The following is a 26,147-nucleotide window of genomic DNA, read 5'->3' as shown; positions in this document are numbered from 1 at the left end:
AATTAAAAATAATTGCTGCTTGCCTATAAATTCTTTAATTTTTTAAGAAATAATCCTTCCTGGTTCTGGTCACATCTGCCTTACGACCAAAGCTCAACTCCACTGGAGACCTCGATGGAAACCGAGGCCAAGACAATGACCTGCCAACTGCACCTGATTGCCCCTAATAAGCTGCCCATTACGATAACCCCGGTGACACAAAAACCCATCAGAGCGAGCTATGAGCCAGTACCACTACCACTGTATCCCAAGACATGGCATCAGATGGTTTGGATTTCCTTTGGACGGCAGTCCAGAGCCATTCAATCGCCCCGTCAGACAAGCAAATTTCGTTAAAAATCCCATCATAAAAACACACGAAACGCTGCACAAATCCAAATACTGTAAAAATACAACATTTGGGTCACTTTTTTTTTCTTCCCAATTTTTCCGCATCTCGTTTCTCGTTTTTTTTTTTGGGCGAGTTTTGTTCGGTCCCAGTTTATTTTATGGCAGCTTTCAAAGTTTTTACTCATCGCCGGACAGCTGAAGTTGCTGCTGCTCTTGAGGTGGCAATAAAATAAATGGCAGCACTTTCGGTTTTACACACAGCCACACACACCGAGTTACCTGTGCAAAAAGGCAATTTGGAAAGGTGGAAACGTGGAAAAGCGAAGCCTGCAATGGCCATATATCAAAAGGCGAAAGAGTAAAGCACATAAAACCAGCCAAACTAAACGAACGTGAGATGTGGAGAGATCGGACCAACAGGACAGAGAGATTTGCTGGCGGCAAGTTGGTTAGCGGCAAATATTTGTGGTACTTTCAGTTGGCCACTGAGTGCTTTATGACTTCTTGGGGCCGTCTCGAAATCAGAGGCTCAGTCTGAACCCGAGGACCCCAGCACTAAAAGCTCGTCCATGCACAGGGAAAAAATAATTATAAATATTTTATTATTTTTTGTATTAATTATTTTATAATATTTAAATATTTTCTAAGATACTTTTCGTTTTTTTATTATTATGGTCCATGCGCGGATCCACGGGGGGGTGATATGGGTGATATATCACCCCCACCTCGGGTGAAAAATGAAAGAAATTTTGTTATTCAAAAAGTATGCAACAAAAAAATTGTTCTGATATCACCCCCCACAAAAAAATCCTGGATCCGCCACTGTTATGGTCAAATAATTAGCTGACTTGTTTTATATTTTGGAGGACCCAAACCTTTTGTGATTTTTCTTTCCGTGTGGAATTTGGGGTTTAAGGTCTCAGGTGAAACGCTTAAAATGAATGCCTCATCTCATTGTTCAAAGTATTGACAACATTGTAGTTGGCCAAAGTGGGCGAGAAAGGCATAAACCAACGCATGAGAGGTGGAGAAAATGTAATTTCTAAAAGGATTACCCAAAGCTTTAAAGCAAATCCTGGCGACAAGGGCGCCGAAGGAGCTGGTGACATGAAAAATGAATTGCAAGCCACGACAAAAAAGGCGAGTTTTCATTCCCACAAACTCACATACAGAGTCACACACACGTGGAGTCATCGTCTCGCCGGCGTAAAAATATGTGAAAAATGAACGGAAATGCCGCAGCGACAAAGCGGAAATGAAAAATGCACACAAGTACACACTCACACATGACGGTGAATACCCCGGAAAATGGCGGCTACCTCGACGCTTGAAGAGCCCAAAATCAGAAAGCAATGGAAAATGGAAAATCGAGGGAGTTTTCGGGGGGTGCGGGAAAAGCCGCACAAAAACCGAAGGAAAGTCAGTCATTGAGAAAGTCAGAAACGGCGAGTACATTGTAATTAATGATGAGGCATAAAGCGCATAATCGAGATGCTGGGACCCTCGAACACCGAAACAGATGGAATTTCCATGTGAATACTTAAATAGGGCACCGGGGGAAAACCCAGGAAGTGACTTTAAGCTGCCTTCGCTTAAAACCTAAAACACAATAAGAAACCCAAACCACTTGAGAGGGGACAAACCTTAACCTTGTTCAAAAACACCTTCTACTTAAGTCAATGGCCGAGTGAGTTTTCACCATTTTTCAGTCTTCCATTTAATTGAAAATCTATGTTCGCACATAGTTTACGGGCAAACAAAGCCGATTACATTAATTCTCCACACTAATACAAATGGCAAGGTCAGAACTCGGGAACAGCTACACTGATATATACTGAACTTTATAAATTAAATTTTAAAAAATCATATACTTTAACCTAAAACTTTAAAAAATTAAAGTAATATCTAAGCTCCTTAAAAAGAATATTTAATGAGTTAATGAAATTCAATTAAAAGCTTTAGCACATATTTTGGATTTGCCAGTTGAAAAGTGCAAATTAGGGAAGTTCGACTGTAGTAGAACGGGGGAAAAGGGTTAAAGTGGCCAGGAAACTTGTTGAGAGCGAATCGGAAAACTCACACACACTGCCAGATACTCGAAAAGCCACTCAGTCAGGTGTTAAAACTAATTTACGACAATTTGACCAACAAACAACAAAAGTTGCCTCCGGGCTCTGAGCTCTCTGTTCTGAGTGCTCCGCATATTTCACACGATGCATGAAAAGGGTTCGCCAGGAAGAGTTCTTAAGGGGAAGAGGGAGGGAAACGTTGGAAAAGTGTGCTTTTCCCATTCTACATCCACTTTCCACACTGACCACAAAAGCATCGAAATCGAAGGCAAGCCATGTCCGACAAGCACTCAAGGACAACTCAACTAAACTCAAGCCCAAGTCCAACCACAACTTGATCCCAATTTGGCTGAGAATTTTGCTCACCGCTGACAATTTCCTTCGTCCTGCTTCGCCGCAAATAGACAGCAATTCGTTTTTTCGTTTTCGATTTTTTTTGCTATAGAAGAATGGTTTGCAGAATAGATTTTCCTAAGGAAATTAATCAGGCACACACACACACCCACAAAAGGAATAACAAGCAGAAATGCAATTCATTCAGCTCGATTCTGCGGAGTCATTGTTTGATAATTAGCATGTAATTAAAGCGAATACGCCCTTTGGGTGGGAAAAACAGGGAGGAGTTTGCTAATGATGATGAAGTAACAGTCGGCTAATGCATACAAATCCGGAAAATAATCATTCAAGTTTGAGAAATAAATTAAAGAATTTAATGCCTAGCTATGTTTAATTTTAAATTTAAAAACTATAAAAAATAGAGTTATTTTAATCGGAAAATCCAAATTTAAGAAATTGCTGCATACTTTTAGACACATTTATAATTGATTTCAAACCTCTAGTGAGAATTCTTCAAATTGTACATCATATCAAATGGTAAATATTTTTTTCAGTATTATTAAAGTTATACTGATAGCAAACTGAAGAAAATAACAGACTCTTTAATTACCGTCTGAAGGGGAACTCTAATTTCCAGTCAATGATTAACTAAAGGAATCTATCCAGACGCCCAACTCCGTGTCCATTCATTTACCTGCTCTAATGAATTAGCAAACCGAATTCAAACCAGGCAAAGAAAAAAATAAAACAGGGGGAAATAAGCCGGCAAAAAGGAGTGTGAAGGAGGCAAAGGTAAATGGAAAGTCATTATGATACACATTTGGCCTAATGAGATTTTTTATGTTGATGCCAAAGGTGGCGGCGGAGGTGAGGCGGTGGCCGCACGCAAACCGTCTTCCTAATTATTCACAATGAACGAATATGCCAGCGGAATGGTGCGGGAAGAACGAGAACATTTTGACACCTTTATGGCTCAATAAATTGGACCAAAGGCAAAGAACTCCTAACACGTCAGTTCATTAGAAACTCACACGGGGGATTTTGATATCGCCTCTGATTACGTTTAAGATGACGAGGCCACTCGTAACTCAGTCCCATGACATTGTGCACAAAGAACAAAAATGTTTCTTGGTTTTTGATGACAGAATAGTTTTAAATACGAAGATGAGAGCTAAGATCCAACCATAGTTAATCAAACCTCAATAATATAATTTTTCCTAAAAATTTAAATAAAACTATTATTTTAAATAATTTATTAGTATATTTTTTATTTTAAATGTATTTAAATGTATTATATTATAATTGTGAGTTTATTTTATTTGTATTTAAATTAAAATAAATGGTTTTTATATTTATTATATTTTCTTCATTTCAAGAGGTTTATTCCATATTTTTCTTTGTGTATGCAAACTGGAAAACCGGGCACGTAAAGTTTACAGTTACCGAAGCACTGGACTCGTTAGTGCTCGGCTAGTGTGTGTTATATAGTGAAAGCAACGACCAGACGGAGGACCTCCTTTACCCACAAAATGGGTGGCATGCCAGTTTTGTTGCAGGGATCCTGGGATCCTTAGACCCACCGATACCGACTGCTTATGAATAATGTTTTCATTTTCAGCCCGGCGAATTCGCCTTCGTCCTCGGCACGCAATTGCATGCTAAGTGCATATGATTCCCGCACTGTTTCCACTTGGCCCTCAGTCAGCCACGACTAATATGCGAAAATTATGGGTTGTAATGTAAGAGGCACTTTTGCTACATTCCTTTTTTTAATGACATCCAACAAACGCGACATGTTCTTTGCGGAGCGTACGGGTCCAAGTGATTAGCACCGCGGGCCCAAGACAAACATTAGAAACTGTCGTCATTTATATTAATTAATGGCGTCTGCACTTGAGTTGAAGGGACTAAAACTTTCGAGATGGCTTTAGAAACTTTACACTAATAGGCAAAATGCTGAGGCAGTTTTGTCATTTACTTAAAGGTAGTTACAAAATGTTAATTAATTTGAAGTTTTTATTTATTTCCACAGATTTGATGTTATTATTACAGCATTATAAAATTTACTATCTTCTATACAAAGCCTAATCAACTCTGGTATCCGTTTGCACTAGACTCCCACAGAAAGAATTTTCCTGTCATGCAAAGCCCCAAAGTATGCAACAGTTTCTGGCTGAGTGCGCCATTGGATTTTCATACAATCAGAAACCATTTTGAACGCATCCGCTTCCGTTTTGCATGGCGGTTTACATTTTTCAGTTAAAAGCGTGAGCTTTTTTGCAATTTGATTTGTTGCCTAAATTCACAACATTTTTGACACCCGTCGGTTGCAAAATTCCGCGGCAGTATACGTTTTTTTTTTGTTTCAACATGGTATTTGACAGGATGACAAATGCAAAGCTATAAAAATGTATTCCCTTCTCGACCATGACAAATTTAAAAGAAATAGCAAAATATATCGGTGTACGGTGCATTTTAAAGTGCATTTTTTGTAAGCGGAACTTGCATTTTGGATGTGAGGCAGCGAGTATCCGAGACCCGCTAACGAAACTCTCGAGACATTCGACGGCATCAGCCACAGATGACGACCTGAGGGCCTTCCGCTGTTTAATATGCACTTGAGAACGTCGAAGTTTCAGTTTCAACTGCAGCGGCACTTAAAACAAAAAAGTTAACAAAATTAAATAAGTTTGAAATGAACATTTAAAAGTGTATCTCCAATTTTTCAAAGACGATTAATTTATTTAATTAAAGTTTTATTTATAAAGAACATTTAAAAAAAAAATGTAGATAGTTATAATTTTTTTCAGTGTACTTTCCCATCTATGTACGGCACTTTCCAGGCTTATACCTAGACCTCCTTTCTTCGCACACTGTTCCGAACCTTTCACTAAAAATAAGTGTTGAGCAAACATTCTGCGGGCATGGAAGTTCGCCTGTGCCACATCAGCATCATCCACTATCCACCATATATCCACCATCTTTGTCCTCTCGAAACAGGGCCATGTTTGTCAAGCCATGAGCTGCGGAATTTCACTGCAAACAAGAATGCAGTGCAAGATGTTTAACACTTTGCCCAGGTCCCTGCCCACTGGGTAGGTCACGTGGTTGCGTGTTGACTAAGATAAGGAATACGGGTAGCCAGGTCTAACTAACAAATAGGATAGCAAAATAAGAAAATATATTCCCCTCTTTTGTCTATAAATTAATCTCTTAAAAGTTGTAACTCAAAGAACTTTTTAAAAATGTTGTTTAAATAACAAATACTATATTAGAGAAGGTGAGATGAACATGATGTTTTCCTTTATAATGTATTTTTTTACGCTCTAGAAGAAAACGGCAGCCCATATAATTATCAATTTCATTCTATACATATACTCCTATACATTTTTTTGCCTTTAAATACTCTGTTGGGACCAACAATACAAAGTTCTATTATAAAGATACACACACCCTCTATAAGGCATTGGCCCCACTAGTCTGGCCACTCAGTAAATTAATTAATTGCAGATTAAATGATTTTACTGTCAACGCGTTGGCTAATGTATCAAAAGCAGACATCGGCATATTGAGACACGTTAATAGGTCGGTTCTAAACAGGCGACTTAGTGCTTCACGATGGCTGACCTGGTCAAATTGTGTCTGTACATCTCGTATTTCTACGGACGTTTAACTGGAGTGCTAAACTTTGAGATCGACTTGAGAACGGGTAAAACCCGCATTACCAAATGGGCCACAACCTATTCAGCATGTGCCCAAGTGTTTTTATTCACCTTTATGACTTATCACACCTATGAAACGAGGACTATGATTAATATGTGGGCAAAGACCAATTCGCTTCATAAGTCTGTGTTTTTGATTATGGCCGTGTTTCGGATCCTTTGTGTCCTATTGGCCTTGATTTATCGGTGGTCAAAGCGTCAACGGTTCATACGATTGTTTAACTCATTCCGCCGGCTATTTCGCAATAATCCCGAGGTTATTCAATACTGTCGCAAAGGAATCCTCAGCAAGTGCTTCTGCGCCACAGCGACGGAACTCATACAGCTGGCAATGTCACTAATACTGGTGCAGAAATATCTAACTATTACCTTGGCTCTGGGCATTTGGTCGGTCCTAACCATGTCGGCTATTACCAATGTGATTATAACCCAGTACTATTTTGCAATTGCAAATATACGTGGGCGCTACATTCTCCTCAATAAAGAGCTTGAAGCGATTTTAAACGAAGCTCAATCCTTAGCACCCAACCGACGTGGAGTGTTTGTGACGAAATGTTGCTCTTTGGCCGACCGCTTGGATGAGATATCTCATACACAATCTGAGCTACAGGACCTGACAGATCGCCTGTCGAAAACCTATGAGCTGCAGCTACTTTGCATGGCCATTACATATTACCTGAACTCGGTTGGAGGCTTCTACATCATGTTTAGTCTTGGAAAGTATAAAAACCTGGTCGAGGATTGGCCAAAGATCGTTTTATTCTTGGGAGTAGCATACTTTTTTTTTTTCTACCTCGATAGCTGGGTTACCATGTTTAATTCTTTCCATCTCTTGGACGTCCATGCTGAAATGGTTAAGCTGATGGCGCAGCGAACTTTACTTTCTCCCGATTTGGACAATCGTTTGGAGGCAACAGTATGTGGATTAATATGAACTAATTAAAATATTTCCTTAACTCTCCCATTTTATTCGCAGTTTGAAAGTTTCGAACTTAACCTGGCACGTAATCCATTCAAACTTTTGGAATTTTTGAAGCTGATCGCACCACATGCTTTACTTGGCTTAACTCGACCATAACTAACACCATATTTCTCATTCAATATGACATGCAAAATTACTGAATAAATAGAAAGATAATATAGTTTATAAACACAGTCGATACAAATTATACAGGTATAATGCTATAACATGCAATCATATTGCTGATACATCAAAATTATCTTTCTAATATATCAGCACATTAGGTTCAATGAGTTTTAGAACCCTTGTATATTATCCGTCTACTTACCATAGCTGCTGTTTAGTATAACGCTATGGCTCAACTGGTAAAATGGTGTCTGTGCCTTTTATATTATTTGGGACGTTTCTTTGGAGTGCTGAACTTTGAAATCGATTTGAAAACAGGACGAAGTAGAATCACCAAACGAGCTACAATATCTGCTGCCATCTCGAACCTAGTTCTGTTGATCCTAACGTGTTTCTATATGGAAAAAAGTAGAATGATAACCCAAGGATGGTCAAAAGTAAATTCTCTTCAGGAAACTTTGTTAATTTTTATGTCGATCGTTCGGATGACATGTGTTTTGATATCTTTGGCCTGTCGTTGGTCCCAGCGCCGTTCATTTATGAGGCTTTTCAATTCGATCTACCGTCTTTACTGCAGCAATCCGGATATAATTCTGTACTGCCGCAGAAGCATCGTAAACAAGTGCTTTTGCGCCACAATGTCCCAGGTTCTTCTGATTCTAATGATCCTCGATCTTACATCAAGTCAAGTGAATTTTTCAATGACGTTCGGCATTTGGACTGTTATTAGCTTATCGTCTGCAATACATGTTATTATTGGCCAGTATTTTGCAGCCATGGCAATAATTCGGGGAACCTATAGCCTTTTGAATAAGAAGCTTCGATCGGTTTTAGCCGAAACTCAATCACTAATCCCCAACAAAAGTGGAGTTTTTATGACCAGATGTTGCCATATGGCCGATGTATTGGATGAAATTGCTCGAACCCAATCGAATTTGCAAGCGCTCACCGAACGTTTATCGAGGACTTATCGAGTTCAAATTATGTGCATGGCCATCACGTACTACCTAAACTTGGTGGGAAACTTTTACTTTATGTTCACTGTAAGAAAATACCAATTCACGACAACGAATTGGACTACACTTACTTTAGTTGGCTTTCTAACCTACGCTACATTTTATTACCTTGACTGCGGGCTCAACGCTTTTAACGTCTTTTACCTAATAGACAGCCACCATGAGATGGTTAAGTTACTGAGTCAACGGACTCTCTTTCATAGGGGATTGGATCCAAGATTGGAGACAGTAGTGAGTATTGGAAATCTTTACAAATAATTATATCACTAAAATAATCAATATTTCCAGTTTGAAAGCTTTATTCTGAACCTGGCCCGAAATCCACTAAAACTTTCATTTTTTGGTCTATTTGAAATCGATCGCAAGAGATCATTTGCTGTGGCCAACTCACTATTGATACACTCTGTTTTATTGATTCAATACGATGTAGAACACTTTTAAAATGAAAAATAAGAAAAAACTGAGCTATAATTATATTTAAAGCAAGAAGTGAAATATAATGTTTATAAAGATTAATGTAAACTTTTAATGGTTTAGAAACAAAGATAAGTCTTTATAACCCCTATGGAGGTCATTAGGACAGTCCGGACTATTAGGAACCCATTAAATCCTCTGCAGAGACCTTGCAATTCCACTCTGTAATTTACTCAGTAAACTAATTGATTGCTTTCTGGCTAATATACTAAGGTCAGATATCGGCATATTGAAACACGTTAACGGTGCAGTTCTAAAAAGCCGACTTAGTGCTCCACGATGGCTGACCTGGTCAAATGGTGTCTGTATATCTCGTACTTCTACGGTCGCTTAACCGGGGTGCTGAACTTTGAGATCGATTTGAGGACGGGTAGAACCCGCATTACCAAATGGGCCACAGCCTATGCAGCATGTATCCAAGTATCAGCCTTTATCTTCCTGATTTATCACACATATAACACGAGAAACATGAAAACCATTTGGGCAAATGCGAATTTGGTTCATAGGTGCGTTCTTATGATTATGGCCGTGTTTCGGATGACCAGTGTCCTTTTGGCCTTGATTAGTCGTTGGCTGATGCGAAAACGATTTGTGCAATTGTTTAAATCATTTCTATCTCTATTTCACAAAAATCCCGAGGCTATCCAGCACTGTCGAAAAGGAATTCTTAGCAAATGTATCTGTGCCATGGCTACGGAAATATTACAGCTGACAATGGGACTAACGTTGGCGCGAAATTATCTCAATGTTACCTTGGTGCTGGGCATTTGCTCAGTCATAACCATGACGGCCATTATTAATGTGATCATTACCCAATATTATATTGCAATTGCGAAGATACGTGGATGCTACATACTCCTTAATAAAGAGCTTGAAGCGATTTTAAACGAAGCTCAATCCTTAGTACCCAACCGACGTGGAGTGTTTGTGACAAAATGTTGCTCCTTGGCCGACCGTTTGGATCGAATAGCTCAAACACAATCTGAGCTACAGGACCTAACAGATCGCCTGTCGAAGACCTACGAACTACAGCTACTTTGCATGGCCCTTACCTATTACCTGAACTCGGTGGGAAGCTTATACATCTTGTTCAGCACTGGACAAAACCAAAACCTAATCGCGGATTGGCCTAGGATCGTTACATTTCTAGCAGCAGTATACTTTTTATTCTTTTACCTCGATAACTGGATAACCATGAACAACTCTTTTTATCTCTTGGACGTTCATGCAGAAATGGTAAAGCTGATGGATCAGCGAACTTTTCTTTCGCCAGGCTTGGACATTCGATTGGAGACAGCAGTGAGTGATTTCATCTGAACTAAGTTAATTACTCCCTGACCTATCCCAATTCGCAGTTTGAAAATTTTGAACTCAACTTGGCGCGCAATCCTTTCAAGCTTCGTTATTTTGGAGTTTTCGAGGCTGACCGCTCCACATCCTTTACTTGGCTTAACTCTACATTTACAAATGCCATATTTCTCGTTCAATATGACATGCAAAATTCCTAAATAAATATTACGATAATGAAAAGTGTCTTTATGTCGGTCGTCGCCAGAAGAACCAGCACGGGCAGCCCATGGGATCCGAATTTTCTCTGCCGCCCTTTTGCAATTTGCTGCAATTGTATGTCGTAGATATATATTAAAGCGTTGCTTGTAAGTCATTAGGTTAAAAATATTATATAAGATTCAATGATATAAATGATAACTATCTCTTTTACATATCAGCGCATTAGGGTCATGGAGTTTTGAACCCCATATTATCCTTCGACATACCATAAATGCTGTTCAGTAATCCGCAATGGTTGACCTAGTAAAATTGTTACTGTTTACATCCTATTATTTAGGACGCTTAAATGGAGTGCTGAACTTCGAAATCGATCTGAAAACTGGACGAAGTCGAATCACCAAACAAGCTACAATATCTGCAGCCATTTCCAACCTATTTCTGTTGTTCATTGTGTATTTCCACATGGAGAGAACTCGAATAATAACCCAAGGATGGTTTAAAGCAAACTCCCTTCAGGAGACTATGTTAATTTTTATGTCGATCGTTCGGATGGCATGTGTTTCGCTATCTTTGGCCAGTCGTTGGTCCCAACGCCGGACATTTATGAGGCTTTTCAACTCGATTTATCACCTTTATCGAAGCAATCCGGATATAATTCTATACTGTCGTAGAAGCATCGTAAGCAAGTGCTTTTCTGGCATCATGACCGAATTACTTCAGATCACACTGGTCCTCATTCTAACTTCGAATCAACAAAGTATTTCTATGGCACTTAGCATTTTGTCTGTTTTTTACTTGACGTCTACAATCAATGTAATCCTTAGCCAGTATTTTGCAGCCATGGCAATAATAAGGGCACGCTACGCCCTTTTGAATGAAAAGCTGCGATCGGTTTTAGCCGAAACTCAATCACTCATCCCCAACAGAAGTGGCGTCTTCATGACCAGATGTTGCTATCTGGCCGATATATTGGAGGAAATTGATCGGACCCAATCACACTTACAAGCGCTCACTGAACGTTTATCGACAACTTATCGGTTTCAAATCGTGTGCATGGTTATAACTTACTATCTCAGCTTGGTGGGAAACTTTTATTTTATGTTCACTGTAAAAAAATACAAATCAATGGAATCGAATTGGCCTGAAATTATTTTAGTTTGCGGCACAATCTACTTAATATTTTATTACCTGGACTGCTGGCTCAACTTGTTTAACGTTTTTTACCTAATTGACAGACATCATGAGATGGTTAAGTTACTGAGTCAACGGACTCTCTTTCCTCCTGGATTGGATCAACGACTGGAGGCAGTTGTGAGTAGCCAAAATCCTTAGAATTAATATATGACTAAAATTAATATATAATTTTATTTATTTATTATTATTAATTATATATTTCCAGCTTGATAACTTCATGCTAAGCCTGGCCCGAAATCCATTTAAGCTTTCATTTTTTGGTCTATTTAGATACGATCGCATGAGAGCATTCGCTGTGGCCAACTCACTATTGATACACTCAGTTCTATTAATTCAATATGATGTAGAACATTTTTGAAAAAAGAGGAAAACATAAACCAATTGAAATGAGCTATAATAAAGAACGATATCTTAAGTTTAAAAGGCAAATAAGTCTATAGGTAACAATTCATTTCTTCCGATTTGCATCAAACTTTAATTAATTTTGCCTCTATTATAAGGGAGCTTGGATGGGGTTTGAGAAACCAGACATATAAGACAATAATATTTATTCAAAGTTAGTAATACACTTTTTTTGTAGAATTACCTTCATTCGTTAATAAAACTCTACAGATGTACTTTTAATTAAACGAGCCTTTCCTTCCGATTTACTTGAATAAATATTAATTTAATTATCGGCAAATAAAGGCAATGTCAATGTTTGACGACTCATCGTTTTTATGCAGTTATTACATTAGCTGTATCAAGATGAAACGATATCGCAGAAGCCCTACCAATTACCCCCAAATATCAGAGCATTAGAAGCAACGAAACAAGCTAGTCCCTGAACTGAATTTCAGTCTACCGCAATGCTTGTCCTAGTGAAATGGTGTTTAAAAAGCTCATATTTATACGGACGACTTACTGGCGTAATAAATTTCGAATTCGACTTTAAAAAGGGTCAATCGGTGGCCACCAATAGAACTACAATATGTTCGGCCTTTTCGCATTTACTATTGTTCACATTGCTCATTGGCCACGCAATGACGACACAATCTATGTCTATGATGTGGAAATACGCCAACTCTCTTCACGAATACGTGTTCGTGGTTATAGCGGTCTTTCGATTAACATGTGTCTTTCTGGCTTTAGTCAGTCGATGGTCTCAACGTCGGACTTTTATGCAAATCTTCAACTCGTTCTGGAGTCTTTATCAAAACAATCCAAGGATAATCCAGTTTTGCCAAAGGGGCATCGTTAGCAAATACTTTTGTGTCACAGTGGCGGAGGCCTTTCAAGTTATAGTTACCCTTACTCTGATGCGAAATAGACTAACCTTTGCCCTGGCTCTACGCATTTGGGCAGTTTTGAGTCTGACGGCCGTCATTAATGTGATTATTATGCAGTATTTTATTACCATTGCGAGTATTCGAGGACGCTATATCCTTCTGAATAAGGATTTACTAATGGTTGTAGCCGAAACGCGATCCCTGTATCCCAATCGAAGTGGAGTTTTCGTAACCAGATGTTGCTCTCTCGCCGATCGCCTGGAAGAAATCGCCACCGAGCAAGCTGATTTACAGAAGCTCACGGAACATTTATCAAAAGCTTATCAGGGTCAAGTCGTCTGCCTGGCCATTAGTTACTATCTCAATATGGTGGGAAGTTTCTACTTACTGTTTAGCACCATAAAATATAAGGGTCTAACGGATAACTCGTCAATGTTAGTTACAATTTGCACCTGTGCCTATTTTGTTTTTTATTATATCGATTGCTGCCTAAACGCACTAAATATACTTTATCTTTTGGACGAACACGATAAGATGGTCAAACTACTGGATCAACGGACTCTTTTTCGTCCAGGCTTGGATGACAGATTGGAAAAAGTGGTTAGTGTTGAAAGTGGTTTATAGAATCATATAATAAAAGATTATCAATTTATTTGCAGTTCGAAGACTTTATTCTAAACCTGTCAACAAATCCACTTAAACTACGATTTTTGGGCTTATTTGAAATCGATCGTATATCATTATTTGCTCTAGGCAACTCCCTATTAACACATTCCTTACTGCTCATCCAATATGATGTAGAAAATTTCTAAAACAAAACTTGAACATTTTAAAATTGATAATAAAATATTATATAATAATATTTATTTTTTTGTTTATTATTTAATCGAAAATGGATAAATACTTTTCTGGCTACAACAAATAAACTTATATTGTATATATTTCTAAACATTATTTAAAAACAAGAAAGGAAGCTAGCTTCGGCCAGCCGAAGCTTATATACCCTTGCAGATCATTCCTATTAATTAACAAATCGCAAAAATGTTCAATTTTCTAATATTTCGCATTAATTTTCCGATCGTTCCTATGGCAGCTATATGATATAGACGTCCGATTTTGATCAAATTAAAATTGAAATTCGGAAATATTTAAAAAGAGTTATATCCTAGAGTAGAAGATAATACAATAAAAACCAAAGAAGCTAGAATTTATTTCCTATTACTTTTCCATTAATTTTCCGATCGTTCCTATGGCAGCTATATGATATAGTAGTCCGATTTTTTAAATAATTAATTCGAAATTCAGAAATATTTAAAAAATAACATCCCCAAAAGTAGAAGGTAATATTTCAAAAAACACCGAAGCTAGAATTTTTTAAAGTTTTTTTCTTCCGATCCTTCCTATGGGAGCTATAAGATATAGTTTTCCGATCCGGTCGGCTCCGACATATATACTACCTGCAATAGAAAGAAGACTTTTGGGAAAGTTTTATCCCGATAGCTCAAAAACTGAGAGACTAGTTTGCGTAGAAACAGACAGACGGACAGACGGACAGACGGACGGACAGACGGACAGACGGACAGACGGACATAGCTAGATCGACTCGTCTTGTGATGCTGATCAAGAATATATATACTTTATGGGGTCGGAAACGTCTCCTTCACTGCGTTGCAAACTTCTGACTGAAATCATAATACCCTCTGCAAGGGTATAATTATTACATATTTCCAGCTTGATAACTTTATGCTAGGCCTGGCCCGAAATCCATTTAAGCTTTCATTCTTTGGTCTATTTAGATACGATCGCATGAGAGCATTTGCTGTAGCCAACTCACTATTGATACACTCAGTTTTATTACTGCAATATGATGTAGAACATTTTTAAACAAGAAAGGAAGCTAGCTTCGGCCAGCCGAAGCTTATATACCCTTGCAGATCATTCCTATTAATTAACAAATCGCAAAAATGTTCAATTTTCTAATATTTCTCATTAATTTTCCGATCGTTCCTATGGCAGCTATATGATATAGACGTCCGATTTTGATCAAATTAAAATTGAAATTCGGAAATATTTAAAAAGAGTTATATCCTAGAGTAGAAGATAATACAATAAAAACCAAAGAAGCTAGAATTTATTTCCTATTACTTTTCCATTAATTTTCCGATCGTTCCTATGGCAGCTATATGATATAGTAGTCCGATTTTTTAAATAATTAATTCGAAATTCAGAAATATTTAAAAAATAACATCCCCAAAAGAAGAAGGTAATATTTCAAAAAACACCGAAGCTAGAATTTTTTAAAGTTTTTTTCTTCCGATCCTTCCTATGGGAGCTATAAGATATAGTTGTCCGATCCGGTCGGCTCCGACATATATACTACCTGCAATAGAAAGAAGACTTTTGCGAAAGTTTCGTCCCGATAGCTCAAAAACTGAGAGACTAGTTTGCGTAGAAACAGACAGACGGACAGACGGTCAGACGGACAGACGGACAGACGGACGGACAGACGGACAGACGGACATGGCTAGATCGACTCGTCTTGTGATGCTGATCAAGAATATATATACTTCATGGGGTCGAAAACGTCTCCTTCACTGCGTTGCAAACTTCTGACTGAAATCATAATACCCTCTGCAAGGGTATAAATATTCCACAGGGGTTTACCTGAGCATTTCTGAATCGCGGAGGCAGGCATTTGGACAATCGAAGTGCTCTTAATACTGAGTCATTACGAGCTTAATTGGACCACTTTACAGATAAGTAAGCATTAGTGGCTGGAACATTAAAATTAATGAACCCAATAGCTCTATATAACATTAAAAATTTTGCGGGCTTTATATTTTTTTACAAATGGTTCTATCTTTTATGATACAAATATGCGCTGCGTAGGAACACCTAAAACACTAGTTTACAGCCGAAATGCTCCCCAGCAATTGATGGCAAATTCTGTTAGTGTTGGACCCCTAGATCACAAAAATAGCACTAATTTTTTTTTCGATGGCACAGTTTTTTTTAAAAGATTTTTTAAAGTTTGAAATGTTAAATTTCAGACTTTTTTCGAATTTCTTCTTATATCTCGGCAGATATCCACTTGGTTGAGCCAGTTTAAGTTTTATTTTAAAGTCAATAGATCAGAGCTTAACTTTGCCATACAGATCAATATGATTGGATGAGTAATGGCAGCGCAGAAGCTTGACAAAGATGAAAAATGTGTTTTTTGGTCGTCTGTAAGTCGGCTGTATATATCGTAAAAACTCGAAATAAATCCGTTGAAAAATCATAATGGGTACAAACTTAAAGTGTACATCCTACCGAATAGAACAAGCTGGATATGGCCCAAATCCATGGAAAACTGGATTTGTGGTGGATTTTTAAAGTTCGGATTTTTCCACTTTTTTCGGTTGACAGAGTCCAAATTTAAGATTAATCATAGGCGGCGACATGTAAACAAAAATAATTGGTGTTGGCAGCCGGGTCACTAAATAGCTAAATCAGATATTTAAAAGCTATAAAATTATTAAAGTGAATTTAATTTTTGAAATTAAGGTTACTTTTTTCATAAGAATGAACTATCCAAATGGATAGTACTTAATTAAATATACTCACAGTCATAACGCAAGCAATTTTATATTTTTAAAGGAATTTTCAGAAATTAAATTTATTTTATAATTTTCTAGCTTTTAAATTTAGCTATTTTTTGACCCGGCTGCCGTCACCACTCATTTTTGTTTACATGTCGCCGCCTATGATAAATCTTAAATTTGGACTCTGTCAACCGAAAAAAGTGGAAAAATCCGAACTTTAAAAATCCACCATAAATCCAGTTTTCCATGGATTTGGGCCATATCCAGCTTGTTCTATTCGGTAGGATGTACACTTTAAGTTTATACCCATTATGATTTTTCAACGGATTTATTTCGAGTTTTTACGATATATACAGCCGACTTACAGACGACCAAAAAACACATTTTTCATCTTTGTCAAGCTTCTGCGCTGCCATTACTCATCCAATCATATTGATCTGTATGGCAAAGTTAAGCTCTGATCTATTGACTTTAAAATAAAACTAAAACTGGCTCAACCAAGTGGATATCTGCCGAGATATAAGAAGAAATTCGAAAAAAGTCCGAAATTTAACATTTCAAACTTTAAAAAATCTTTTAAAAAAAACTGTGCCATCGAAAAAAAAATAATTGCTATTTTTGTGATCTAGGGGTCCAACACTAGCAGAATTTGCCATCAATTGCTGGGGAGCACACCAAGAATATTATTTTGTAAACTAGTGAAATCTGTATGGTAAATAAATTAAGTTTCTGATTGTCCTAATTCGCCGCCTCATTAAACAAACCATTCCTTCTCATTTACATCAGCCTTAGTTAATATTATTTCAATTGTAGAGAAATCGTGGCAATGTCAGTTCTTTGATGACCCATCGATTTTATGCAGTTATTACATTAGCTGGATCAAGATGAAATGATATCGCCCAAGATATCAGAACATCACAAATACCAGACTGAGGAGCGAGTCATTGGACAAGTCCGCCTAAACAATATTTTAGTATACCGCAATGCTTCTTCTAGTGAAGTGGTGCTTGAAAACCTGCTATTTATACGGACGTTTTACCGGCGTATTAAATTTCAAATTCGATTTCAAAAAGGGCCATTCAGTAGCCACCAATAAAAGTACAATATGTTCAGCCGCTTCGCATTTACTCATGTTCTCACTACTGATTTACCATGTAGTGAAATCACGTTCTATCGCCAGTCTGTGGAAATACGCAAATTCCCTTCATGGATACGTGTTGATGGTTATAGCGGGTTTTCGATTAATATGTGTTTTCCTGGCTTTAGTCAGTCGCTGGTCTCAACGTCGGACTTTTATGCGAATCTTCGAATCATTTTGGAGCCTTTATAAGAAAAATCCAGAGATAATCCAGTACTGCCAGAGGGGCATCCTTAGCAAGTACTTCTGTGTCACAATGGCTGAGACTTTTCAAATTATTGCCACCATGGTTCTAATGCGAAATCAGCTAACCTTGGCTTTAGGTCTACACTCATAGAAATTTTCCGGTAAAATCGCCCTAAAAACAAGGAAAATCGCCCTAAAACGGGGGTCAATGGCGACTAGGCAACAAAATAAGGGCAAATTGCCCTAAAAATACGGGTGAATTTGTCATACATTTAGGACGATTTTTCGTAGATCTAGGGCGATTTTTCTATTTTCAAAGGTAATTGCCCTAAAAATAAGAAATGAGACCCTTAAACTAAAGGCAGTTTCCTTTAAATCCAGGGCGATTTTTTTGGACTTATAGGCGAATTGCCCTGGAAATCGGAAAAAATACCTTTAAACTAAAGGCAATTTTTTATAAATCTAGGATTTTAAGGCGAATTGCCCTAGAAATAAGGAAAAATATCCTAAAACTAAAGGCAGATTTTCATAAATCTAGGGCATTTTCTCTGGATTTATAGGTGAATTGCCCTAAAACATGCAAAATGCTCCCCAAAATTTCACGGCCATTTTTCATAAATAAAAATACAATTTTAATATATTTTTTTTTTGTTTTTATATTTTTGTTTGATGTTATTTACATTAACTACAAATATATTTACACAATTTATAGGTTTACAAATTTACATACTCTCCTATTCTTATTGCTAAATGGATTATATCGGGTTTAAAAATTATAAATAATAAATAACTTTAAAAGAAACGGCTTCCCGAGTCTGCAATGGTGTGCTTCGCGTTCTTGCTCCCGGCGTCCTTTTTTCTTCTTGCTGTCGGCACCAACACTGAATGGATCGCAAGCCAATTTAAAGTTGATTGTATCTCTATTAAATGAAAACAGTCTAATTATTATATGATAATAGAAAAAAAGAGAAGCACTTACCTTCAGAGCTTTCCAAAAATTTGAGCAGGTTTATTTCCTGTTGCTTCCTTACTCCTGCTTTTATTAAGTCCGAAAAGTGGTTTGCGAAAGCTGGATCTGAAAAGCGTTCTCGATCTAAAAAAAAAAAGAAAAAATTGTTAGAAATTAATATAAAAATGCACAACCAACACACACAATTTTCATTTAGCCTGCGGTTGCGTTTGCTGCTACTCCTAGAAAAAAAAAGAAGCAGAAAAAGCAAATTTCGAGCACTGACGAAATGTCGCAATAGAAATTTGGGGGCTGTTTTGGCATATGCACTTATGAATGCGGTTTGTCCGGTGCATAAATACAGATTTCTTGTAAATATATACATATGTATGTGTGTATTCTGTTGCATCATCTTTTTAACTCAAGCATTATTTACATATACACATACATATATGTATACTCTTATTAATGATCTTACTTTGTTCTGCCACACTTCCAAAACTTCCGCTTCTGGACCGACTAGTTGAACAGGAATTTCTTCTCGTAGCTGCTTCCACTCAAATTTTTTAAAGTTTCCGCTGCATTTTCCTTTGTTACAGATATGTAAATTCAATTAGTTATTAATATCCAAATTGCACAATTATATATGTATGTACTCACCAGAAATCAGAAAAAGAATCGCCTCCCAAGTCCCTTAATAGCGTTTACATTTTTCACTTTTTCACAAACAAAAGGTTTCATACAAACACGTCTTTCACTGCCAAGCGCCCGAAAAATTATGACAAAGTCTAGACAATGCAACTCTTTCTACCCCCACCCTTGCCACTGCAGCGGACGAAAAGTAGCAAAGAAGAAGAAAAAGGGTGGACTTCTCTAAAGTCAAATGCGCTCAGCATCAAAATTCATACAAAAAGGTCCGCCCTAATATACACACACATTCACTTGTTTTGACCTGTCAACCACACACGCATACACACATGCATTACATATGTATCCATTAACTGCGTCTTAAAATTTCGTTTGACTCTTCCTTGTTTTTAGGGCAATTTCAGAACATTTTTTTTGCTATTTTGTTCAACGTTTTAGGGCGATTTCGCCCTAAAAAGAAGGAATTACTTTTGGAGGCGACTCATAAAAATTCGCCCTAAAAAACACGGAAAATTTGCCTTTTTTGAAAAAACTAACCCTAAAAAATATTTTCCATGGCGATTTTTCGTATATTTAGGGCTAGCCACCCGTATAATAAGAAAATTTTCCTTAGTTTTAGGGCGACCTCGGTTTTAGGGCGACTTTTCTAGTATTTAGGTAAAAATTTCTATGAGTGTACGCATTTGGGCAGTTTTGAGTTTGACGGCCGTCATTAATGTGATTATTATGCAATATTTTATTGCCATGGCGAGTATTCGAGCCAGATACATTCTTCTGAATAAGAATCTCCGAATGGTTTTGGCCGAAACACGATCCCTGAATCCCAATCGAAGTGGAGTTTTCGTAACCAGATGTTGCTGCCTCGCCGATCGCCTGGAAGAAATCGCCACCGAGCAATCTAATTTACAAAAGCTTACAGAACAATTATCAAAGGCTTATCAGGGTCAAGTAGTCTGCCTGGCCATCAGTTACTATCTGAATATGGTGGGAAGTTTTTACTTATTGTTCAGTATCACCAAATACAAGGGCCTAACCCAAGACACATCATTGATCGTTACCATCTGCAGCTTAGCTTACTTCGGTTTTTATTATCTTGACTGTTGGCTCAACACACTTAACATATTCTATCTCTTAGACGAACACAATAAGATGGTCAAATTACTGGATCAACGGACTCTTCTTCGGCCAGGCTTGGATCAGAGATTGGACACAGTTGTTAGTGCTAAAAGATGTTTAATTAATTAAATATTTAATTAATTACTTTATTCAACTTATTTGCAGTTTGAAGATTTTATTCTGAACCTGACCAGAAATCCATTTAAACTACGATTTTTAGGCTTATTCGAAATAGATCGCGTTTCAACATTTGCTCTGGGAAACTCTTTATTAACACATTCCTTACTGCTCATCCAATATGACGTAGAACATTTCTGAAACATGAACATGATAGTTTTAAAGTTGATAATAAAATGATATAATAACCCAAACTTTTCTTTTATTTATGGAAACGTATTACCGTAGCGACTTTCTCCCAATTGAATTAGAATCAGAAATGGAAACTATATATAACTATATAAAAGCACCGACCACAACTTATCAATCCTATATCCCCCATGGCTACACTCATAAAAATTAATTTCTAAATTTTGGAAATCTCGCCATTGAATCGGCCTACCTTTGAAAATAGAAAAAAAATTTCTTGTTATTAGAAAATTGTCCTTTGAATACAGAAAACCTTTCTTGATGGAACAAATTCAAGAAAGTATTTTTCTTAAAAATAGAAAAATGAAAATCTCATATGTTTGTTTTGCCGTCGCAGCCAAAACATTTTTGTACGTATTTAAGGACAAAATCACCTTTGAATATATGAATGAAATGACCCTAGAATATAGGAAAGTAGCCATTGACTTCCTTCGGCTGCCGAATGTTAACGACAAGAAAAACGAAGTGGGACGAAGGGCCTACTCGGCCCGACTACCCGGCTACCGACTTCTCTGATCCCCCGAGCGTCAGTTGTGAAAAAAATTCGTGAGTGATGGACGTGATTTTCAAGCGGATAAGAGGTGAAGCCTTTTTCCGAATATTCAAAGGTATGTAAATATATAATTTTTTGTATAGCGCGCGTACAATTGTATGTATGTAATGAAAGGATAAATTTCAAATCTCTTTACCAAGCGTATACCAATTTAGTTGAATTGTTGTTTAGCTAAGAGCTACGTACATACATACATTTCTACATAAATTTGTGGGTGTACAGTTCTATAATAACTTTATCTTATTACTCGCATTTTATTTATTTTTCAGAGTGAAAATACCTGCAGTTGCATCAGCCAAATAATTTGTTTGTCGAAGCTGTAATTTTGTTTTAAAACCTTCTAAGGTAAGAAAAATATGTTGTATTTGTTTGACATACTTATGTATGCATGTAAATATCTATGCTTGTACGCGGCTCACCCGATCTGAAACCCGATTTTCAACCCTTTCATATTCTGCTCCTCTCTCTCGCTCGCTTAACCTACGCGTCGCGACGTTTCTCTCTTTACCTTCTTAAAACTGACACGATCTGCCCTGCTTACATTCGGTCTCCCTTCGCGCAAAGGACTGTATGTAAATATATATATATGTATGTACGTGTCTCTCCCGTGCCTCTCTCTCTCTAAAATTCGATTTTCAACCCTTCATTTTCTACCTGCCTTGCTCCTCTCTCTCGGTCGTCTGTCCAACGTGTTTGTATTTTGGCTATTATTAACATTACATTATTTCAAAAAAGTGGTTTATCTAAAAACAAATCATTGATATCCCAATAACTCTTTTTTTATAGATGAGGAAAGGCGAAGAAAATGGATCACCTTAGGTCATATGAAGTTCAACAGACCCTGGGTAATAATAATGTTTTCTTGAGTCAAAAATGTGTTATTTAAAAATGTTTAAATGTTAAGTGTTAAATGTTTTAAATGTAAATAAATATAATATGCAAAAGAAAAAACCAAGTTACATTTTATTTTTAGGGTTTCAGTGTTAATATAAAACTTCCTTTCAAGAAATATTATTTCTTAAATCAAGAAATAAAATTTCTTGAAAGGAAATTTAAACAAGAAAGAGTTTTTCTTGTTTAAAAAGTGCCTTTCTAAAAAACCCTTTCTTGTTTTAAGAAATTTAATTTCTTGAAACAAGAAACAAACCACCTTTGAAACAAGAATCGCCTTTCTTGTTTTAAGAAATATTTTTTCTTGTTTTTATGGTGGCTTTCTAAAAAACCCTTTCTTGTTTTAAGAAATTTAATTTCTTAAAACAAGAAATATTTTTTCTTGTTTTAATGGTGCCTTTCAAAAAAACCATTTCTTGAAACAAAGGTGAGGTCGCCTTTGGCAAAAATTCAAGAAAGAATTTTCTAGATTTTAAGGAAATTCTTCGATTTTTTTTTATGAGTGTATACCATCACACAGTCAATAAATAAGTGGACTTCAGAGATGACACGATATCATATTTAACTATTGGCAATTATTCAAACATGTCAGAAGATTGGATTCAACGAATCGACTTACCAACTGAGAACTCCTCTAAACCAATATATCGCATTGGTATTGATTGACCTAGTCAAATGTTGTCTGTCTACAACATATTTTACCGGTCGTCGTTTTAAACTTTGAAGTCGATCTTAAAAGTGGTCGAACGAAAGTAACCAGAAGAGCTACAATATGTGCAACATACTCGCAGTTAATACTACTTATCATGCTGATTTTCTATCTGATTAACCTAAATGAAGTGCTGAAAAAATGGGAAATGTCGAATTCTCTTCAGGAATACATTTTCACGGCACTGTCAGTGTTTCGCATAACTTGCGTTTTTCTGGCTGTGGTCAGTAGATGGTCCAAACGTCGTTTTGCCGTCAGATTTCACTATAATAGAGACTATTCACATGATCACTAAACTGTCTCTGATTTAAAAGCAGACCAATATTTCAGTGGCTCTTGGCATATAGAGTCTCTTCAGCCTGACAGTCTTCATACGTGTGCTCATAATGCATTATTTTATAGTCATGGCAATTATTCGCGGGCGATACATCCTCCTGAATAAAGAGTTGCAATCGATTTTAAGCGAAACCCGATCACTAGAACCCAACCAAAGTGTATTTTTTTGTGAACTAACTTCGTGTTCAACATACATGTGGGATGGTACAAATTTCAGTTTATTTGGGAAAGTAACAGAATGTTTTTCAAAAACTTAAATGAATGAATGTTTCTTGATTTGACTTATTTAATTTCACAAAACCGACTTCTTTTCGGAACGCACTGGACAACCTCTTTTCTGCTCGACTCGCTGAATTCTTCTCCTCGCGTCGCTTCTTTTCGCTCGATGCTTTTTTAAAAATAATGTACTCGATTCTCTTTAATGTACTCGATTAATATTTTATAGTATTGGATAACAAATAATAATAAGAGCGCAATTCAAAATCAAATTAAGGTACTGGGCCTAAACCGTTGATGTCGCTGTTAATCTTACGCTGCAAGGGTGATACACTTCTACTAAATTCCCCAATCCTACATACATGTAGTGCTCAGAAGTACGTGATTTTGGTCCTATCAGGGTTTCGCATAATTTGCGTTTTCCTGGCTTTGGTCTGTCGATGGACTCATCGTCGGTCTTTTATGCTCCTCATCAACTGGATCCTCCTTCACTGCAGTCCGGAAAAACTACCGTACGGCCGAAAAATAAATAAGGGCAAATTTCTATGCACCACAATTGCAAAGACTCTGCATATTATCACATCTCTCGTTATGAGCCGAAAGCAGCCAACTATTTCTGTATCCCTTAAGATATGGGGCATATGGCCCGAAATTCTTTTAAACTTCAATTCCTTGGCTTATTTAAAGTTGATCGATTTGCAATGTACGTGCTGCTCAACTACCATCTATCTGACGCTATTATTCTTATCACTATGGACGGCAGTCCATGTAGTGACGAAGCGCACCAGGAGGGTGTGCGAAGGCGACTACTATATATACACGAAGAAATGAAAATCTACTGTGATGGTCCGATCATAATGAATGATACACCTATCGAAAGGTATTGCGAAAACTAACAGGATTGCATACCAAGACTCTAAGAAAATCAATTGGCTTGGGAGAGAGAGCGGTGAAAGTAAAAAAGTGAATATTTCGAAATTTGGAGCTGTTGGGGCCGGTGGGGATAATTGCCCCCTCTCAATGTTTTAGTTGTATTCCTTTTGAAAATACCCGTCGAATGAGGGGTCATTTCAAAATCCGACGCTCCGTTCAAAAGTTATAGCCAAAATAAGATTTTCTTCGTCTTCCCAAAATGAAAATTTAATTCTGTTTGTCAGTTTGTCAGTTTGTCAGTTTGTCAGTTTGTCAGTTTGTCAGTTTGTCAGTTTGTCAGTTTGTCAGTTTGTCCAAAACGTGTTTTCTAAGTTTTGAAAATTTGATATGACGTTCATCACATCGATATAAAAAACTTTTGTTCTACCACTTTTGGAAAAACTCGCTAGTTTAGCGGGAAAACAGCTATAAGTAGCTAAAATTCGGAAAGCCGTAACTTCTATACTACTAAAGCTACAGACTTGTGCTGCATCTCGTTTGAAAGGTATTTTGAAATGCTATAAACGCCATTTATATGCAACTTGTGTAAATGTAATAGTTAAAAAAATATGAACAAAAGACAATTTTTTAAAACTTTTTTTTTAGCTTTTTTTTATTTTTTTCAAAAACGGCTCTAACGATTTTCTTTAAAACTTTAAACTGTATAGCCCTTGAGATTCCTTAAATTTTGGTATATAACACATTACGTATTCGGCACGCTGCAATAGAAAATTCCTGTGAAGGGAAAACGGCTGGAATAGTTTGCTAGGGCGGGCCGAATGAGAAAATATTAGAAAGTCTATTTAATGACGAGTGTAATAATTTTTCGTCACAAATGTTGATATCAGAACTTTTGTATGTTGAAGGTGCGTTCGTCACTAGTTTTTTACCTCGTTAAGAGGTGTTTTTATTTGATCCAATATAATATGGAAAATTCGTAAAGAAAATTCAAAATTCATAAGATTATATTGTTACGTGATGTCCACGAAGAATATGTTTTTTAAACATCCTCTTTTTCGCTCTAGTGCTAGCTTCCAATCCCACAATCAACACAATATTTAAATTAAATTAGTTACAATCAAGATGGGTTTCAATGTGGCATGGTTTGAAAAGTTTGAAGTCATTATAATGCCAATATTTTGATTGATTGTAAATATGAAATAATCAGTCACAAATGTCATAGCTTCAGAGTCGGCGAATTGTATTTCCACTCGAGTAATCGTTCAGTATACTGCAATGGTTAACCTACTCAAATGGTGTCTGTACATATCATATTTTTCGAGTCGCGCTACCGGACTTTTGAACTTTGAGGTCGATTTGAAAACGGGTCGAACAACGGTTACTAAGAGAGCAACAGTATATGCTGCCGTCTTGCACACACTCCTCTTCATCTCAATGATTCATTACGTGATGGCTAAAGAATTATTATCCTGGAACAATGTTCTTAGTGAAAATGTATATCTGTTTGAAGAATGCACTCAAAGTATTTGTGCTCTCCTGGCTTTGCTCAGTCGTTGGCCTCAGCGTAGAAACTTCAT

The 26,147-nt window shown here is 36.9% G+C and overlaps 4 protein-coding genes and 3 long non-coding RNA genes across 7 annotated transcripts; 6 read left to right on the top strand and 1 right to left on the bottom strand.

The window, feature by feature from the left end:
• The first annotated feature begins 6,353 nt into the window (after positions 1 to 6,353).
• LOC123002701 (putative gustatory receptor 59d) lies at positions 6,354 to 7,535 on the top strand. The gene is made up of 2 exons (XM_044393123.1): positions 6,354 to 7,373; positions 7,434 to 7,535. Exons 1-2 carry the CDS (start codon positions 6,354 to 6,356, stop codon positions 7,533 to 7,535), a joined length of 1,122 nt encoding a protein of 373 aa, XP_044249058.1.
• Positions 7,536 to 9,313: 1,778 nt separating this feature from the next.
• On the top strand, positions 9,314 to 10,351 carry LOC108063314 (putative gustatory receptor 59d). The gene has a single exon (XM_017150375.2). It carries the CDS (start codon positions 9,314 to 9,316, stop codon positions 10,349 to 10,351), a length of 1,038 nt encoding a protein of 345 aa, XP_017005864.2.
• An 872-nt stretch (positions 10,352 to 11,223) lies between these two features.
• Positions 11,224 to 12,112, top strand: LOC138912787 (uncharacterized). The gene is made up of 3 exons (XR_011418342.1): positions 11,224 to 11,300; positions 11,368 to 11,854; positions 11,943 to 12,112. It is a non-coding gene; the product is annotated as an uncharacterized lncRNA (long non-coding RNA).
• Positions 12,113 to 12,585: 473 nt separating this feature from the next.
• LOC108063332 (putative gustatory receptor 59d) lies at positions 12,586 to 13,817 on the top strand. The gene is made up of 2 exons (XM_017150393.2): positions 12,586 to 13,605; positions 13,665 to 13,817. The coding sequence occupies exons 1-2, from the start codon at positions 12,586 to 12,588 to the stop codon at positions 13,815 to 13,817; spliced, it is 1,173 nt and encodes a 390-aa protein (XP_017005882.2).
• A 3,755-nt stretch (positions 13,818 to 17,572) lies between these two features.
• On the top strand, positions 17,573 to 20,944 carry LOC123002738 (putative gustatory receptor 59d). The gene is made up of 3 exons (XM_044393316.1): positions 17,573 to 18,053; positions 20,187 to 20,725; positions 20,792 to 20,944. Exons 1-3 carry the CDS (start codon positions 17,573 to 17,575, stop codon positions 20,942 to 20,944), a joined length of 1,173 nt encoding a protein of 390 aa, XP_044249251.1.
• LOC138912721 (uncharacterized) lies at positions 18,591 to 19,724 on the bottom strand. Its single transcript, XR_011418270.1, has 4 exons — positions 19,523 to 19,724; positions 19,341 to 19,450; positions 18,893 to 19,006; positions 18,591 to 18,833 (listed from the first exon to the last, which is right to left on the bottom strand). It is a non-coding gene; the product is annotated as an uncharacterized lncRNA (long non-coding RNA).
• A 551-nt stretch (positions 20,945 to 21,495) lies between the features above and the next one.
• On the top strand, positions 21,496 to 22,352 carry LOC138912293 (uncharacterized). Its single transcript, XR_011417818.1, has 3 exons — positions 21,496 to 21,600; positions 21,815 to 21,890; positions 22,332 to 22,352. It is a non-coding gene; the product is annotated as an uncharacterized lncRNA (long non-coding RNA).
• Positions 22,353 to 26,147: the final 3,795 nt, after the last annotated feature.

This window comes from Drosophila takahashii, chromosome 2R (genome assembly GCF_030179915.1).
Source record: "Drosophila takahashii strain IR98-3 E-12201 chromosome 2R, DtakHiC1v2, whole genome shotgun sequence".
NCBI lineage: Eukaryota > Metazoa > Arthropoda > Insecta > Diptera > Drosophilidae > Drosophila > Drosophila takahashii.
Note: the sequence above shows the minus strand (reverse complement) of the source record. Positions and strands in the feature narration are given on the sequence as shown.

What these genes read in the sequence shown, in the direction of transcription:
- LOC123002701 (XM_044393123.1), top strand. Translation starts at nt 6,354, where the DNA reads ATGGCTGACCTGGTCAAATTGTGTCTGTACATCTCGTATTTCTACGGA. An exon ending in ACAATCGTTTGGAGGCAACA is followed by an intron (nt 7,374 to 7,433) that starts GTATGTGGATTA and finishes TTTTATTCGCAG; the next exon opens with TTTGAAAGTTTCGAACTTAA.
- LOC108063314 (XM_017150375.2), top strand. Translation starts at nt 9,314, where the DNA reads ATGGCTGACCTGGTCAAATGGTGTCTGTATATCTCGTACTTCTACGGT.
- LOC108063332 (XM_017150393.2), top strand. Translation starts at nt 12,586, where the DNA reads ATGCTTGTCCTAGTGAAATGGTGTTTAAAAAGCTCATATTTATACGGA. An exon ending in ATGACAGATTGGAAAAAGTG is followed by an intron (nt 13,606 to 13,664) that starts GTTAGTGTTGAA and finishes ATTTATTTGCAG; the next exon opens with TTCGAAGACTTTATTCTAAA.
- LOC123002738 (XM_044393316.1), top strand. Translation starts at nt 17,573, where the DNA reads ATGCTTCTTCTAGTGAAGTGGTGCTTGAAAACCTGCTATTTATACGGA. An exon ending in GCTAACCTTGGCTTTAGGTC is followed by an intron (nt 18,054 to 20,186) that starts TACACTCATAGA and finishes TTTCTATGAGTG; the next exon opens with TACGCATTTGGGCAGTTTTG. An exon ending in ATCAGAGATTGGACACAGTT is followed by an intron (nt 20,726 to 20,791) that starts GTTAGTGCTAAA and finishes ACTTATTTGCAG; the next exon opens with TTTGAAGATTTTATTCTGAA.